Consider the following 18,752-nt stretch of genomic DNA (forward strand, 5'->3'; position numbering starts at 1 on the left):
GCAGGTGCTGCAGAAACTGACGTACAACGCTCGCATCTTCCAGTCAACAAACTACATCCCCGAGCTCGTAGCGTTTCTCATGACCAACATGTAAGAACCGCATCTGCCCTCGTACGGTACAGTCAACGGAAACGCCCGCTGCTACTGTTTGGTTTCAGCTAACCGTGTCTCGCCTTCCATCTCCAACCACAGACAGTCTCACAGTGATGACGTCATCATGCCGTGCCTCGGTCTCATGGCCAACCTGTGTCGCGACAACCACTCGGTGCAGAGCCACCTCAAGTCCCTGGTGAGTCTCTGCTGAGTCATTTCATCGAGACGTGACCAGCTTTAACAGCTCATCTGTCAGTCTGTTTACTTTGTCCTGCCTGCAGTCTGAGTTCATTTATTTGACAGAAACTTGGCATTTTTATTATTATTATTTCTCAGTGGGGATGGGCTCCAGCACCCCCCCGTGACCCTAGTGAGGATAAAGCGGTGTATAGAGGATGGATGGATATTTCTCAGTGTTTCATAAACAAAACAGCTCAACGTGAGACGCTTGTTTCGTCATACATTGGCCAAAGTTGAGAAAGTGGAATATTTTCCGTTCAGACTAATGGAAAGGAGTTTAAGTTTTGATTTTACTGCATCTGTTGAAATTAGTTCAAATTGCTCTAAATTAGTTAAAGTTGCTCTATATTATTTAAAGTGATTAAAAATGAGTTAAAGATGCTCTGTATTAGTTAAAGCTCTCTGTATTAGTTAAAGGTGCTCTGTAGTAGTTAAGTTGCTGAATATTGGCTAAAGTTGCTGTTAATAAATTAAAGTTGCTCTGTATTAGTTAAGGTACTCAAAATTAAAGTTGCTCTAAATGGATTGACGTTGCTCTATATTTGCTAAAGTTGCTCTATATTAAAGTTGCTCTATATTAGTTACAGTTGCTCTATATTAGTTACAGTTGCTCTATATTAGTTAAAGTTGCTCTATATTAGTTAAAGTTCCTCTATATTTGTTTAGTTGCTCTATATTAGTTAAAGTTCCTCTATATTAGTTACAGTTGCTCTATATTAGTTAAAGTTCCTATATATTCGTTTAAGTTGCTCTGTATTGGTTAAAGTTGCTCTATATTGGTTAAAGTTCCTCTATATTAGTTAAGTTGCTCTATATTAGTTAAAGTTGCTCTATATTCGTTAAAGTTGCTCTATATTAGTTAAAGTTGCTCTATATTTGTTAAAGTTGCTCTACATTTGTTAAGTTGCTCTATATTGGTTAAAGTTGCTCTATATTAGTTACAGTTGCTCTATATTAGTTAAAGTTGCTCTATATTAGTTAAAGTTCCTCTATATTTGTTTAAGTTCCTCTATATTTGTTTAAGTTGCTCTATATTAGTTAAAGTTCCTCTATATTAGTTAAAGTTGCTCTATATTGGTTAAAGTTGCTCTATATTGGTTAAAGTTGCTCTATATTCGTTAAAGTTGCTCTATATTAGTTAAAGTTGCTCTACATTTGTTAAAGTTGCTCTATATGGTTAAAGTTGCTCTACATTTGTTAAAGTTGCTTCTATATTGGTTAAAGTTGCTCTACATTTGTTAAAGTTGCTCTATATTGGTTAAAGTTGCTCTATATTAGGTACAGTTGCTCTATATTAGTTAAAGTTGCTCTATATTAGTTACAGTTGCTCTATATTAGTTAAAGTTGCTCTATATTAGTTAAAGTTGCTCTACATTGGGTTAAAGTTGCTCTATATTCGTTAAAGTGCTCTATATTAGTTAAAGTTGCTCTACATTGGTTAAAGTTCCTCTATATTAGTTAAAGTTGCTCTATATTAGTTAAAGTTGCTCTATATTAGTTAAAGTTGCGCTACATTTGTTAAAGTTGCTCTATATTCGTTAAAGTTGCTCTATATTCGTTAAAGTTGCTCTATATTAGTTAAAGTTGCTCTACATTTGTTAAAGTTGCTCTATATTGGTTAAAGTTGCTCTACATTTGTTAAAGTTGCTCTATATTGGTTAAAGTTGCTCTATATTAGGTACAGTTGCCTCTATATTAGGTACAGTTGCTCTATATTAGTTAAAGTTGCTCTATATTAGTTACAGTTGCTCTATATTAGTTACAGTTGCTCTATATTAGTTAAAGTTGCTCTACATTGGTTAAAGTTGCTCTATATTCGTTAAAGTTGCTCTATATTGGTTAAAGTTGCTCTACATTGTTAAAGTTGCTCTATATTGGTTAAAGTTGCTCTACATTTGTTAAAGTTGCTCTATATTGGTTAAAGTTGCTCTATATTAGTTTACAGTTGCTCTATATTAGTTAAAGTTGCTCTATATTAGTTACAGTTGCTCTATATTAGTTAAAGTTCCTATATATACGTTTAAGTTGCTCTGTATTGGTTAAAGTTGCTCTATATTGGTTAAAGTTGCTCTATATTCGTTAAAGTTGCTCTACATTGGTTAAAGTTGCTCTACATTGGTTAAAGCTGCTCTATATTGGTTAAAGTTGCTCTATATTAGTTAAAGTTGCGCTACATTTGTTAAAGTTGCTCTATATTAGTTAAAGTTGCTCTATATTAGTTAAAGTTGCTCTACATTTGTTAAAGTTGCTCTATATTGGTTAAAGTTGCTCTATATTAGTTAAGTTGCTCTACATTTGTTAAAGTTGCTCTATATTAGTTAAAGTTGCTCTATATTAGTTAAAGTTGCGCTACATTTGTTAAAGTTGCTCTATATTAGTTAAAGTTGCTCTATATTAGTTAAAGTTGCTCTATATTGGTTAAAGTTGCTCTACATTAGTTAAAGTTGCTCTACATTGGTTAAAGCTGCTCTATATAGTTAAAGTTGCTCTATATTGGTTAAAGTTGCTCTATATTAGTTAAAGTGCTCTACATTTGTTAAAGTTGCTCTATATTAGTTAAAGTTGCTCTATATTAGTTAAAGTTGCTCTACATTTGTTAAAGTTGCTCTATATTAGTTAAAGTTGCTCTATATTGCTTAAGTGTTATTAGTTTTTCCAGTGTTCATGTAACAAATCAATCATACTGAAAAGTAATTCATACTGGTAAGTGTTGATCTGAAGACCAAACAACTGACTGAGTCTTTTTAAGGAAGCAGACAACATCTAAATCACTCTCAGCTGGTGGCTGCTTAAAATATCCAGATTCTTGTGGATGATATGTATATGTATGTATGTGTGTGTTTGTAGGACAATGTGAAGCCGTTCTACCGCACACTGATCAACTTCCTGGCTCACAACAGTCTGACTGTGGTGGTCTTCACGCTGTCCATCCTGGCCAGCCTCACTCTGAACGAGAAAGTCGGTGAAAAGGTAAACAGGAAACAACCCTGTGGCACATTTAGAGCACATTTTACCCATTTAATGTTCCACGTATGCAGTGCTTAAACCCGGTGAGGTTGTTTTCTTACAATATCTTTGTACATTTAAAGTTTTTACAATTTCACATTCCAGCTATTTCTCAAAAAACCATGTTTTTAATATCATTGCATTTAATAATACTTTTAAAGACATTGTGATAATTAACTATCCCATCACCGGTAATGTCATAGAAAAGGTGATAAAATGCACAGCTTTGGAGGAAAAGAGTGGAAAAATGTGAACAAAATGGATGTCGACATTCTGCTGCTGTTCTGTGTCATATTCTTCTTTTTCAATCATCAAAATGTTAGAAAAAAGCAACAAAACAACACAAAATATTACAAAAATGAGGCACAAAATGACAAAACAAAAATGAGCAATCTCGAATTTCAACGTGTCGTGGTCTAGAAATGATTTTAAATTTATAGTTTTACTAATTTACAGCCTGCAGTTAATGTCTTCTCTGTGATTTTTACACTTTGTGGACCAGACTGGACCCTCTGGAGTTCCACTTTTGGCCCACGGGCCTCATGTTGGACACCCCTGATCTAAGGGTTGACGCATTTCTTAGACCCCCTGTCATAAAAACAAGAAAACGCAAATATCTTAGAAATCTTTATAAAACTTGTTCCAAGCTAAAAAATTATATTTTTATGTATTTTTCAAATAACAAACTGGAACAACTAGTGCTTTGTTTTCTATTGGGCCCTGATAACAGCCTGCTTTGTTTTTATGCAGTAAAATATGTTTTTCTGTTCAGGAATGCAAACAAATAGCTGTAATTTATCATCTCAATCAAAAAATAATAATGTGCTTTGCTATTTTTAATGAGAAAATCCATTCAGAACAGCAATAATTCTATTTTAGCATTAAAGAGCTCGCACATGCTGGCGGATTAACCATTACAGAAACATTAAACACTACAGTGGTAATCAGCAGTACTGTTAATTTAGTGCAGCGGTGGTTAACACCTCACACTGGCTGGTGTGAAACATTAGCTCAGCTCTGTACGTGGGTAGTTTCAGCTGTCATTTGCATCTTAACTGTCCTAAATTACTGGAATGTTCATATAAAGTCAAAAATCCCCTCGCTTTGAAAAGGAATCTTGTATCAAAATGGTGACAGACAACTTTTTTGCAAAGACTAGGTTGCTTTCAGCTTCTTTTGTCAACTAAAACTGTCATGAAGTAAGAGAGAGAGGAAAGAAGCTCCTGGTTTTTTTTTTCTGGCTGCTAGCATTAGCATTAGCAACATGGCAGTACCTGAACGGAAACTTTGATCTCGGTGTCTAAAGCAGACTCAAACGTCCGCTTGTATTAATAAGCAGTCAGGTGTTGTTACTTATTGATTTAACAGAAATAAAGCAATCTGGATGTTGATTTTTAAGCACATCCAGTCTTAAATGTAGAGCTGATGTTTCGTTTTTCTGCAAAATATTCATGATTTTCATCTAAAATTCCGACAGTTTTCAGCAGATTACTTGAATAATTCAAGTTGGAAAGACTGAATCATTCTAAGATGATTAGAGAGGAGTTTATTTGCATTAAAGATACAGAATAATTCTGATAAACGCTGTTTAGAACATCTATTAATTAGCATAACACCGATAAAGACGTCTGAAATTGTTTTTTGCATTGGATTACATTGAGATCTGAATTTTTGCTCGTCATATGTTGATTTAAATGATGAAGCTAATTTGTTGTGCCGCACACATAGATATAAAATTTTTGATTAAGTTAAAATAGGCCACTACTAAACAATGATGGAGCTAACTCAGTCTACAAATCATACTCTTGTTTGCAAAAATGGACTAAAATTGTGACTCAAATCATGACATTTATCAAAATAACCCTAAAAGGATGTTGCAGAGAACCTGTATCTGCTCAGCGTTGTTCTGTCTGAGATATTTCCATGCAACTTTCTTTTTCCTCGTCAGTGTTTGTCTCTTGTTCCTCTGTACGAAAGTTCAACAACAGCTGTGTCTTTTATGTAAATTCTTGTGTTTCCGAGAAGCTGAAATTGAAGTCAATTATGTCTTATCAGAAGGACTTGTGAAGCAGATTAGTCACAGAAAATGAGAAGTGTAAACAGAGCCTTCATTTTCTCACGAGTGAAGCAGAGAACTCATTTAAATACTGACTGAGACTTTTATTATTCTCGATCTGTAGCATCAGAGACTATTTCTGTGTCCGTAGGCGTCATTTTGCCTGTTTCCTTTTTCTGAGTTCCTCTTCTCACTTCAGATTTTAATCTCTACTGAGAAAATTACTAAGATCCCTGTCGTTGACGCTCAGCATGTTGTCCCGTTACTGAATTTGCGTTTTCTCTTATCAGCTCTTCGATGCCAAGAACATCCACCAGACCTTCCAGCTGGTGTTCAACATCATCGTGAACGGCGACGGCACTCTGACCAGAAAATACTCAGTTGACCTCCTGGTCGACCTGCTGAAGAACCCCAAAATAGCAGATTACCTCACGAGGTACACGAGTCTCCCACACCGAGCGTTTAGCCTTAGAGGTTAGCTTCAAAGCTCACTGTGCTGTATTGTCCTGTGTTTGTAGGTATCAGCACTTCTCAGCATGTGTGGCTCAGGTCTTAGGACTGCTGCGTTCTAAAGACCCCGATTCAGCCGCCAAGGTGAGGTTTGACCACACGTTAGGGAATTCTCTGTCCACATACACTACCGTTCGCTAGCCAGATAATTCCATGTTCTCCATGAAGGCTCTCACTTTTATCCATGTGCTAGCATAACTGTACAAGGGTTTTCTAATCATCAATGAGCCTTTCAGCACCATTAGCTAACACAATGTAGCATTAGAACACAGGAGTGATGGTTGCTGGAAATGTTCCTCTGGACCCCTATAGAGACATTCCATAGTTGCTCTAACCTTTTAAGGTATGTAGATACTTAAAGTTGCTCCATATTAAAGTTGCTCCATATTATTTAAAGCTGCTCAAAAATGTGTTAAAATTGCTCTAAGATTTGTTAAAATTGCTCTAAAATGAGTTAAAGTTGCATTAAAATGAGTTAAAATTGCTCTACTTTTGTTAAAGTTGCTCTAAAATGAGTTAAAGTTGCTCTAAAATGAGGTTAAGTTGCTCTGCTTTCGTTAAAGTTGCTCTAAAATGAGCTAAAGTTCCTCTGAAATTAGTTAAAATTGAGGTAAAGTTGCTCTACTTTTATTAAAATTGCTTTAAAATGAGTTGAAGTTGCTCTACTTTCATTAAAGTTGCTCATAAATGAGTTGAAGTTGCTCTAAAATTTGTTAAAATTGCTCTAAAATGAATTAAAGTTTCTCTTCTTTTGTTAATGTTGATCTAAAATGAGTTACAGTTGCTCTAAAATGAGTAAAAGTTGCTCTAAAATGAGTTAAAATTGCACTACGTTGGTTAATGTTGCTCTAAACTGAGTTAAAGTTGCTCTACTTTCATTAAAGTTGCTCTACAATGAGTTAAAGTTGCTCTTCTTTTGTTAATGTTGCTCTAAAATGAGTTAAAATTGCTCTACAATGAGTTAAAGTTGCTCTTCTTTTGTTAATGTTGATCTAAAATGAGTTACAGTTGCTCTAAAATGAGTAAAATTTGCTCTAAAATGAGTTAAAATTGCACTACGTTGGTTAATGTTGCTCTAAACTGAGTTAAAGTTGCGCTACTTTCATTAAAGTTGCTCTAAAATGAGTTAAAGTTGCTCTACAATGAGTTAAAGTTGCTATACTTTCGTTAATGTTGCTCTAAAATCAGCTAAAGTTGCTCTGCTTTCGTTAAAGTTGCTCTAAATTAAGTTAGTTGCACTCAAATGAGGTAAAGTTGCTCTGTTTTCGTTAAAGTTGCCCTAAAATGAGGTAAAGTTGCTCTAAGTTAAAGTTGCTCTAAAATGAGGTGAAGTTGCTCTGCTTTCGTTAAAGTTGCTCTCAGTTAAAGTTGCTCTAAAATGAGGTGAAGTTGCTCTGCTTTCGTTAATTTTGCTCTAAATAATAAAATCCTTATTTATACGCATTATTTGCAGGTGTTGGAGCTCCTCCTGGCCATGTGCAGCGTCTCCGGTCTGCGCTCGCTGCTCTGCCAGGTGGTTTTTAAGCCGGCCGGACCCAAACTCAGAGCTGCCGGCCGCCGCCAGGGGGCAGGAGTGGAGGGTGGACGGAAAGCAGAGGACGGCCTGGCTCTGGTGCAGTGGCTGAGCTCGCCTGTGGAGGGCGCCGAACGCTGCTCGCTGCAGGCTCTGCAGCTGTTGAATGAGCTGCTGGAGGTAGGACAGATTTCACACCGTTCACAGGTTCCATCCAGCCACAAAACTGCACATTAAAGCTACACTTGTGGATTTTTTCTCTGTCATACTTCATGTATTTTGAGCTTACTTCATTTTTATTCTGTTTTATTTTTATTTACACCCTAATCTTCTGTGTTGTTTTATTGTTTACCCTTTTATTGAATATCCGTGCTGCTGTAATAACTTAATTTCCGTCCTAATAAAGTCATCTAAGTAAAGCAAATTTCACTGCAGCAGTGAATCCTGATCTCTGGTTTTGAACCATTCAATTAAACCCAAATATAAGCACCACTATTCTCTTCAGCTCCTTCTGTTAACTTACTTTTAGCTGAATGGTTCTTTGGTGTGATGTCGTCACTCCTTTTTTTTTTTAGATTTTTTGTTTCTAATTTTAACCCTCAGTCTTATTCTTTAGTTTTTAAACTTTCTAGTACGACTGGACCCGAATATCTGAATATTCAGTCGTGACGGTGGTATCTGAATATTAATTTTGAGATCCGAATATTCGTACCGACATGACCCCCCCGTCGGACGTTACAGTATGAACCGATCGTAATATTCACAGCATCGCCCAACGAGGCCAACTAGGTGTCAAACTTTCTCTTTCATTCCTTTAGTTCTCTGCTTTTATTCATATAAAATTTCAGCTCAATGTGGAGTAAAACAATCCAAAATGTTTACAAAATGAGGCATTGCGTTTGCATTTCTTCACGCTCTTTTGCGGACAGCACATTTCTTTTGGTTTCTGCTGTGTTGCAGCTTTTCCTGTGTTTAATTTGAATTTTAATCGACCTAATGTGACTTTTATGGTCCTGTTCTGGTTTTCCTCTCCATCCAGGAGGCCTTGGCTGCAGACACCATGCCTGATTCCATGCTGAGCTTCGTGGAAATGTTGCTCCCAGTCCTGTTTGAGCTGCTGAAGGGCCTCGATCCTGCTCAAGGAGACGCTCACGTCAGAAAACACTGCCACCGAATCACCCACGTCACCAGTCTGCTGCTAAATATCCTTTTACCTCCTCCTCAGCTGCTCTGATGTTTTTGTCTGCATTGATGCGTTTTTTGTTTGCTTTGAAGCCTTGACTCTTCCACTCCTGTGCACCGAGGACTCCACCAGATCTTTGGTGTCCCGTCAGGTGAGCGCTCAGCTCTGCCTCTCCCGGGTCGAAGCCCTGCTCTCCTGTTGTCATAGCAACAGCCCCATCACCTGCCTGCATCCCGGCTCTGACGACGACCTCAGGTGAGTCTGACCAACAGGTTCACCGCAAATTCTCACATTTCTCTGACTTTTAAGCGTGTCACTCCAACTCTGTGGGTGTTACGATCACAGGTTCATGAAATAGAAACTGTCGGGATGAGTCATACAAATACGCTGTGTTCGGTGTTTCTCGTTTTTACAAGCAAGGAACATTTTTAAAAATCTTTTTCATAATGAAAGCAGTGGGATTCTGCTTCTGAACCCCAAAACTAGCCACTGATTTTATCTTTGGAGGATCTGCAAATTTAAGTAAATTTATCACAGCGAGGAACTGTGAAAACAGAAGGAATCTTCAGGTTTTCAGCTTTCCGACGGTCTGTGAATGCATCATGTGTCGGGAAAAACAACCAGTTCCAAACTTAAAATAAAATAAGTCGACAGAAAAGTTGCAAAGCGACGATAAAATGAGACACACGACACAAACAAGACAAAAAATGACAAAAGCGAGACAAAAATGACACAAAACGACAAAAACGAGACAAAAATGACAAAAACGATAAACAAAACGACGACAAAATAGTCAATACAAGCGAGACAAAAAAACACAAAATGACAAAACCGATGCTCAAAACAACGGCAAAACACAGAATGACAAAAAAAAAAACCATAAGCAAGACAAAAAGGAAATGCAAAACAACAAAAACCAGACAAAATATTACAAAAATGAGACACAACGGCAAAAGCGAGGAACAAAAAGGAGACAAACGACATGAAACAAAGCAAAAAGAGACAGAACAACTGAGTTACAAATTTACAAAAGGACGAAAACATGTTTTTTAATTAATTCAAATCAGTTCCTTTAACTGCCCACATTTTAAACACTTAAAATTCTATTCCACTGTTCTGCATTTAATTGAACCTCCCAGAAATACACAAAAAGATGCTTTTATGTAATCGCAGTAGTAAATATACTCTCTTTCTTACAGTGTAAAAATACAGTATTTAAGGAGGTGAGGTAGGATTTTCAGCGTATAAAAGCTTATTTCGCAGATAGAACTTTTATAAATAAGATTTTAAATGCGTGACTTTTATTATTATTTATTTTTGTGGTGTCATTTTGCTGCATTTCCGTCTTAAAGTTGCGTTTTTTCTTTCAGTCATGTGTGTGCTGTAGCTCTACTGAAGACTCTGGAGTTAATGAGCAAACTGAGGCAGCAGGTGAAGGACATGGAGACCAGTTTCTACAGGATGCTGCAGGTAAACGCTGTGTTCTCGCCTCTTCTTCTGCTGCTGCTGCTGCTTCTTTAGCTGATTCAGTTTCTCCTCCAGGACCAGAGGATGGTGACGCCCCTCTCTCTCGCCCTGACGTCCCGCCACAGAGAACATGTCCAGACGGGACTGTCGCTGCTGTTTGAAGCCACTCCGCTGCCAGACTTCCCTTCCTTAGTGTGAGTCCAGAAAATCCTCATGTCTGCTGGCAAACCTTAAAGGAGAGTTCTGGTGCATTTCAGCCTGCTGTATTTCTGATGTGTGTTGCTCTTCTGGCTCTAAGTGTCGTGCTAAATTTGCACCGTTGACTTCTGTTGTAGAGATTCGGAGAAATTGAGGTTAGCGGAGCAATTAGCAGGAGCTCCAGAAACTTAAGTTAATGAATTTAGCCACCGAGAACGGACATTTAGCTAACTTCTCTTGGATGCATTTGAGTCATTTTAGACAATTTAGCTCATTTCGACCAACTTCAAGTCATTTTGAACATTTTTATGAATCATTTTAGACAGTTTTTGAAATATTCCAGACACAGGGGAAAATGTTTTACATCATATTGGACATGGTTCACATCATTTTGGACAGGTTTTTGCCTTGTTCTGACAGGTTTCACATAATTTTAGATAATTTTGTGAGCAACGTTGGACAATTTTTGAGTCATTGTGGACAGTTTTAGCTACTTTTGGACCAATATGAAGTCATTTGGTCATTTTTAAGTGATGTTGGACAGTTTTTGTGTTGTTGCAGACATGTTTTGTTCATTTTGGACACATTCTGAGTCATTTTGGGGTCATTGTGAACACCTGTGGACAGGTTTCACATCATTTTGGACAATTTTTGAGTCACTGTGGAAAAGTTTAACTAATTTTTGGACTAGTAGTAAGTCATTTTTGAGTCATTTTATACAGTTTTTTCATTATTCCAGACATTTGATCTTAGTTTTGGACACATTTTGAGTCATTCTGGACAATTACTGAGTTATTGTGAGCAAGTTTAGCTGATTTTTTTGGACCAAAATTACGTAGATTTTGAGTCATTTTCAACAGTTTTCGAATTATTGTGTATTTTATGCTAATCTTGGACACATTTTATGTCATCTTGGATTAGTTTTACATAATTTCTGACACTTTTTGAGTCATTTTGGACAACAGGTTGAAATAAACTAATTATCCTTGTAACTGTATTTAACTGTTGTTTACCAAATCTTATTTCTCAAGTCTGGGAGAAAGCATCGCCGCTAACAACGCCTATCGCCAGAGGGAGGCCGAGCTGTCCGTCAAGCGCGTCGCCGTGCAGGAAGTCCCGCCTCCCAGGATAAACACCAGCGTGTTGGATTCGTCCAGCGCTTCCAGCAGGAGTGTTCACAGCCTGGTGGAGAAGATACAGACGGGTTTGGAGGTAAAACATGAGATTATTTAACACTGAAAAGCTCCTGTATGTTTACTGATTAGTGGAAGAAATTAATCCTGAAGAAGCATTTTTGTGCGATATTGTTATTTATTTATGTATTATGCAATTTTTCAAGTGCAATGTCTCTCAAAAGTGTTTTTCTTAAACTTTCCTTTCAGAATATGTTGTAAATTCTGTGAATATTTGGATCTGTGTGTGTGAACGTGTTTTAAATGAATTAATGTGATTAAAAAAGTACATAACTGAGCTATGTTTTTAGGCAATGCACTGAAATTTCAGGAATTGTAAATCTAACAGTTAATTTCTAGATTATTTATTCTCTTGTTGACCCTTAAAAATATTCAGATAAAACAGTTTGAGAGAGAAAAAAATTATTTTTGACCAAGAATCAGACCAGATAGTTTCTGTCTTGCAGTTATCACAATTGCAAATGAAAGAAATGAGTCATAGACTGTCTAAATTTTTATTTTATGTAATTATTTCCTCATTCTTACAGTAGTTTTCACTTGTCTTTTTGCTGTTTGTAGCTGCAGGAGCAGGCAAAGGACTCACATGTTTCTGAGATCATCGACGTTTATGAACAGAAGCTTTCTGCGTTTACGGTGAGTGAGTTTGTTGGATAAAAACGTCAATTTACAGTGACATCTTTTGGTGTAAAGACATTTTGAACATTTTTATGAACCATTTTAGACAGTTTTTGAAATATTCCAGACATTTTTGATTCATTTTAGACACATTTTAAGTATTTTTTAGTCATTTTAGACCAATTTTTAATCATTTTAGACAAATTTCACATAATTCTGGACGTTTTTTCTTTTTTTGGACATGTTTTGCATCATTTTTGGACATGTTGTCATTTTTGACATGTTTTTGTCATGTTAGACAGGTTTCACATCATTTTGGACACATTTTTTTTTCTTTTTTGACAGGTTTAATATAATTTTTTGAAATGTTTCACAACATTTTGGACATGCTTTTGTCATTGTGGACAGGTTTTGCATCATTTTAGACATGTTTTTTGTCATTTTGGACGTGTTTTTGTAATTTTGACATGTCTCACATAATTTTGGACAGGTTTTTGTCATTTTGGACATGTTTTACATCATTTTTGGACAGGTTTGTGACCCAGAATCAGACCAAATAATTGGTCTGAAGTTAAAGAGTGACACCTTGTGGTAGATGTGGGCTTTTGCAGGCGGGTGAACAGGCAGGTGTTTACTTTAAACTATCTTTTTAATATAAGGGAAAACGGATCATACATTATTTATATTTTTTATTAAAGTCTTTCATCGCCTACTTGAGGTTTATTTCCTTAAGGAGCTGCAAGTTTACATAGTAAAAGAACTGGATTTAATCATTTCAGAAAGAGAATCTGAGGAGTCTTTGTTGATTTAGGAGTTTTTCTGAATCAGTATTTCTGTGTGTATTCAGTCTAAGGAGAGCCGTCTGCAGGACTTGCTGGAGGCCAAAGCTCTGGCTCTCTCTCAGGCCGACCGTCTCATCGCTCAGTATCGCGTCCAACGAGCTCAAGCTGAGGCCGAGGTAACTCAAACTTAGACCTACCAGAGCTTTTCTACAAACAACTACAGGAAATATTCTGTTCCTGTTTAACATCAGACTTAATAACGTGATAATGACAAATTCTGGCACTGAGACCTTCTGACACTGACAGAATAATAATTTTAATCCTCTATGAAGCATAAAGACACGAGCATTTGTGCTATTTTAGCCTTGTGTCATTGTACATGTGCTATATTTCCCCGTCTGCCTTCAGGCTCGTAAGCTGGCGTCTCTGCTGAAGGATGCTGAGCGTCGGCGGGAGGATCTGCAGGCGGAGCTGAGCGGCCAGGTTCTGGAGGTGCAGCGCTCCAGGGCCGACATGGAGGAGCTGCTGCAGCACAACGGCCGGCTGCAGCGGGACTCTGAGGACCACCAGGCCCTGAAAGGAGCCTACAACAGCCTGCTGAACAGGTCAGCAGCTGGAGAACACACATCCATGGAGCTCCACCAAGTTCTGGATCCACAGCTGAGCAGACAATAATGCAGAACAGTGTTATTCCAAAATGACAGTTTAGCCATGCCACGTACTTCTGATTTTTATATTAAATTACATGATGCGGTTTAATTTAGCTTAAAATCCTGAACTTTCTGTTGACATTCTAATTATTTTAGAGCAAGTATAATGTCATTTTAGACGACTTTTGAGTCATTTTTGACAATCTTTTAATATTTTCGAACGGGTGTAATGTGTAATTTACCACGATTTTTGAGCGATTTTGGGCAATTCTTAGTCATTTTAGAAAATGTATGCCATTTTAAATTGCTTTTGAGTACTTTTGGAAATTTTTTTAATCCTCTACAACAGTTATAATATCATTTTAGATGACTTCTGAGCAATGTTAAACAATTTTTAATCATTTTAGAACAGGTGTAATGTCATTTTAGATGACTTTTAAGTCATTTTGTACTATTTTTGTTAAATTTAGAAATTATGTAGCGGTATTTTAGATTACATTTGAGCAATTTTAGACCATTTTAATCATTTTAAACAGGTGTAATGTCACTTTGGAGCATTTTTGAGTCATTTTTGAATTTCTTTTGACAATTTAGAACAGGTGTAATATCATTTTAGATGACTTTTGAGTCATTTTGGACCATTTTTTTTATAATTTAGAACAGGTATAATGTCATTTTGGACCATTTTTTTATAATTTAGAACAGGTATAATGTCATTTTGGACCATTTTTTTATAATTTAGAACAGGTATAATGTCATTTTGGACCATTTTTTTATAATTTAGAACAGGTATAATGTCATTTTGGACCATTTTTTATAATTTAGAACAGGTATAATGTCATTTTGACCATTTTTTTAATAATTTAGAACAGGTATAATGTCATTTTGACCATTTTTTTAATAATTTAGAACAGGTATAATGTCATTTTGGACCATTTTTGCATAATTGTGAACAATTTTAAATCATTTGGAACATGTGTAGTGTGAGATCATTTAATCTCTCCAGTTTCTATTTTACATGTTCCGTTATGGTAACCCTTATTAATGAAGAATTCTAGTTATGAATGACAGGTTCTCTGCTATAACATGCTGTTAAAACATAACGTTTAATATATATCTGCTCCAAATATCTGTCTTTATCGGTATCGGCCCTGGAAAACCCACATCCCGAGCATGTTTTCAGGTGTTCTTTTAATGATAAAGCGTCTCTTCCTGTGTTTATCGGTGCTGTTTTCAGGTTCAATGAGACGGAGCGGCTGCTGAAGGAGCTCCAGTCGGCTCACATCTCTCTGACCAAACAGAACGAAGCTCTGAGGAGGAACCAGGAAGCTCTACAGCTGCAGCAAGACAAGTAACTCCATGATTTACACTATTTTTAATCCTTTTAAACAGGTATAATAAGCCACAGAAAGGATTGATGTCATCACTGTTAGCTGCTCCTCATATTTTAGCTCCTATGATTAAATATTTCAGCAGATCTTACACTATATTATAGTGTCTGACACACATTTTAGGACCTCTGTTTGCTGTTTTTAGTCATAAATCCTGCTGGAAATACACTCCAGCATCTCATCTGTCCGTGTTTCTGACTCTTCTCCGTTCCTCTTTCAGGATGGCGTCGGTGTTGGAGGAGAGAGACGAAGAAATCAAATCCCTTCAGTCGGACCTGCAGAAGAAAAACAGCGACATCGCAGGTCGGTTTTATGTCAGTGCAGGGCTGTGAATCATTCTGTGGTTTTAACTGTGTTCTGTCGACACAAACAACCACAAATGAGGAGTTTAACCACAGATTTGATGCTCATTTTGGATAATTTTGAGTGGTTTTTGGACAAGTTTCACATTGTTTTGGTCAGTTTTGAGGTCATTCTGGACCATTTGTAGTCATTTAGAACAGGTGTACTCTCATTTTTAAATAATTTTAGATACATTTTAATCATTTAGAACAGGTGTACTCTCATTTTTAAATAATTTTAGATACATTTTAATCATTTAGAACAGGTGTGCTCTCATTTTTAAATAATTTTAGATACATTTTAATCATTTAGAACAGGTGTGCTCTCATTTTTAAATAATTTTAGATACATTTTAATCATTTAGAACAGGTGTACTCTCATTTTTAAATAATTTTAGATACATTTTAATCATTTAGAACAGGTGTGCTCTCATTTTTAAATAATTTTAGATACATTTTAATCATTTAGAACAGGTGTACTCTCATTTTTAAATAATTTTAGACAAATTTTAATCATTTAGAAAAGGTGTACTCTCATTTTTAAATAATTTTAGATACATTTTAATCATTTAGAACAGGTGTACTCTCATTTTTAAATAATTTTAGATACATTTTAATCATTTAGAACAGGTGTACTCTCATTTTTAAATAATTTTAGATACATTTTAATCATTTAGAACAGGTGTACTCTCATTTTTAAATAATTTTAGATACATTTTAATCATTTAGAACAGGTGTACTCTCATTTTTAAATAATTTTAGATACATTTTAATCATTTAGAACAGGTGTACTCTCATTTTTAAATAATTTTAGATACATTTTAATCATTTAGAACAGGTGTACTCTCATTTTTAAATAATTTTAGACAAATTTTAATCATTTAGAACAGGTGTGCTCTCATTTTTAAATAATTTTAGATACATTTTAATCATTTAGAACAGGTGTACTCTCATTTTTAAATAATTTTAGATACATTTTAATCATTTAGAACAGGTGTACTCTCATTTTTAAATAATTTTAGACAAATTTTAATCATTTAGAACAGGTGTGCTCTCATTTTTAAATAATTTTAGATACATTTTAATCATTTAGAACAGGTGTACTCTCATTTTTAAATAATTTTAGATACATTTTAATCATTTAGAACAGGTGTGCTCTCATTTTTAAATAATTTTAGACAAATTTTAATCATTTAGAACAGGTGTACTCTCATTTTTAAATAATTTTAGATACATTTTAATCATTTAGAACAGGTGTGCTCTCATTTTTAAATAATTTTAGACAAATTTTAATCATTTAGAACAGGTGTAATATCAACTTAGAGGATTTTTGAGTCATCACAATTTGTAATGCTTTAGTACAGGTGTCATGTCATTTATGGACCGTTTTTGAGTCATTACTGACAATTTTTAATAAGTTAGAACAGGTGTAATGTAATTTTAGACCATTTTAAAATAATTTTAGACTATTTTTAATGATTTAGAACATGTGTAATGTCATTGTAGGTGACTTTTGAGTAACTTTACACAATTTTTAATCATTTCAAACAGGTGTGATGTCATTTTGGACCATTTTTGAGTAATTTTAGAACAGGTTTAATGTAATTTAGATGACTTTTGTGTAATTTTTGGATCGCTTGTGAGTCATTTTGGACAAAATCAAACCTTTTCTGTGTTTCTGGCAGGTCTGCGTGTTGAACTTCAGGCCGAGGAGGACAAAGTGAAGGAGAAAGACCAGGAGAGGAGAGAGCTGGAGGACACGGTGGACGTTCTGAGGAAGGAACTGAACAAAACGGAGCAGGCCAGGAAGGACGCCAGCATCAAGGTGAACCCGGACGTCTGTTTTTGTCTTTAGAGCCCCGAAACTTTCTAACATTCTAATGAGAACTTTTGAGCAATTATGGACAGTTTTTAATAATTTCAGACTGGTGTAATGTGAACTTAGATGACTTCTGGGTGATTATGGGCAGCTTTATGGACAGTCATTTCTTGCTTTCCAGGCGTCGTCTCTGGAGCTGCAGAAGAGTCAGCTGGAGGCGAAGCTGAAGCACAAGGAGGACGAGTTGAACAAACACTCGGCGATGATCGCGATGATCCACAGCCTGAGCAGCGGGAAGATGAAGAACGACGTCAACCTGTCGCTCTGAGCAGCGAAGCAGATGAGTTCCTGAGGAAAAACTCGATTTTAAAAACATTCATGGACTTTTTTAAAGCTCAAATGAACCATTTTACAGTTAATAAAACACACTAGATGAACTCTGTTAAACCTGTGTGTTAAACGTTTAAATGTTTGTCTTGTGTGTGTCTGTTTTTATTGTTTAGTGAATAAATGATGGATCTGTTCCAGATTCCAGATCAGATTCATGTTCGTTTGCGCGACTTGTTTGTCTTTGCAAACTGGAAAAACCTTTATTGTTTTATATCAGGAGACATCAGTCATTCAGTGTGGAGATTTATGGCCTGACAGCAGCAAAGGGGGCCGAAATATCTGTAGAAAAATGTACACAAGTTCCTCTTTTAATCATTTACAACTCGTATAATGTCATTTTAGATGACTTTGGAGTGATTCTGGACGATTTCTCAGTCATTTTGGCCAAATTTTCAATAACTTAAAATGGGTTTCATTTCCTTTTGGATAACTTTTAAGTAATAATGGACACATTTTAATCATTTACAACATTTCGTGTCACTTTGCATGACTTTTGAGAGATTTTGTGCAATTATTAACCATTTTAGAACAGATTTCATGGCATTTTTGATGACTTTTGAGTAATTCTGGACCATTTTTAATCATTCACCGCAGATGTTATGTTATTTTAGATGACTTTGGAGTGATTCTGAACTATTTTTGACTAACTTTAAAGTAATTATGGACAAATTTTGGGTCTTTCTGCACATTACTTAAACATTTAGAACAAGTTTCATGTCATTTTTAAACAACTTCTGAGTAACTTTGCACAATTTTTGAGACATTTTGGACAATTTGTAATCATTTAGAACAAGTTTCATGTCATTTTTAAACGACTTCTGAGTAATTTTGCACAATGTTTGAGCCATTTTGGACAATTTTTAATCATTTATAACAATTTTCATGTCATTTTTAAACGACTCCTGAGTAATTTTGCACAATTTTTGAGCCATTTTGGACAATTTGTAATCATTTGAAACAAGTTTCATGTCATTTTAAACAACTTTTGAGTAATTTTGCACAATTTTTGAGCCATTTTGGACAATTTGTAATCATTTGAAACAAGTTTCATGTCATTTTAAACAACTTTTGAGTAATTTTGCACATTTTTTGAGCCATTTTGGACAATTATTAATCATTTAGAACAAGTTTCATGTCATTTTAGATGACTTTTGAGTAATTTTGCACAATATTTGAGCCATTTTGGACACTTTTTAAAAATTTAAAACAAGTTTCATGTCATTTTAGATGACTTTTGAGTAATTTTCCACAATGTTTAAGTTATTTTGGAAAATTTGTAATCATTTAGAACAAGTTTCATGTGAT

At 35.4% G+C, this 18,752-nt stretch overlaps 1 protein-coding gene across 1 annotated transcript in view; it reads left to right on the forward strand.

Moving 5' to 3' along the window:
* Positions 1-17,598, forward strand: part of LOC110947061 (protein CIP2A homolog) — a 43,843-nt gene extending 26,245 nt beyond the window's left edge. Inside the window, exons 7-24 of the mRNA XM_051940426.1 lie at positions 5-90; positions 193-289; positions 3,181-3,303; positions 5,686-5,831; positions 5,914-5,989; positions 7,359-7,598; positions 8,458-8,620; positions 8,709-8,856; positions 9,972-10,071; positions 10,144-10,262; positions 11,298-11,478; positions 12,018-12,092; positions 12,922-13,032; positions 13,265-13,461; positions 14,744-14,857; positions 15,118-15,200; positions 16,924-17,063; positions 17,239-17,598. Of these exons, the coding sequence (XP_051796386.1) occupies positions 5-90; positions 193-289; positions 3,181-3,303; positions 5,686-5,831; positions 5,914-5,989; positions 7,359-7,598; positions 8,458-8,620; positions 8,709-8,856; positions 9,972-10,071; positions 10,144-10,262; positions 11,298-11,478; positions 12,018-12,092; positions 12,922-13,032; positions 13,265-13,461; positions 14,744-14,857; positions 15,118-15,200; positions 16,924-17,063; positions 17,239-17,385 (2,346 nt within the window). The 3' untranslated portion in view covers positions 17,386-17,598. The remainder of the gene's footprint in view (positions 1-4; positions 91-192; positions 290-3,180; positions 3,304-5,685; positions 5,832-5,913; positions 5,990-7,358; positions 7,599-8,457; positions 8,621-8,708; positions 8,857-9,971; positions 10,072-10,143; positions 10,263-11,297; positions 11,479-12,017; positions 12,093-12,921; positions 13,033-13,264; positions 13,462-14,743; positions 14,858-15,117; positions 15,201-16,923; positions 17,064-17,238) is intronic.
* Positions 17,599-18,752: the final 1,154 nt, after the last annotated feature.

The sequence above is a fragment of the Acanthochromis polyacanthus genome, chromosome 20 (assembly GCF_021347895.1).
Source record: "Acanthochromis polyacanthus isolate Apoly-LR-REF ecotype Palm Island chromosome 20, KAUST_Apoly_ChrSc, whole genome shotgun sequence".
In the NCBI taxonomy this organism is placed as follows: Eukaryota; Metazoa; Chordata; class Actinopteri; family Pomacentridae; genus Acanthochromis; species Acanthochromis polyacanthus.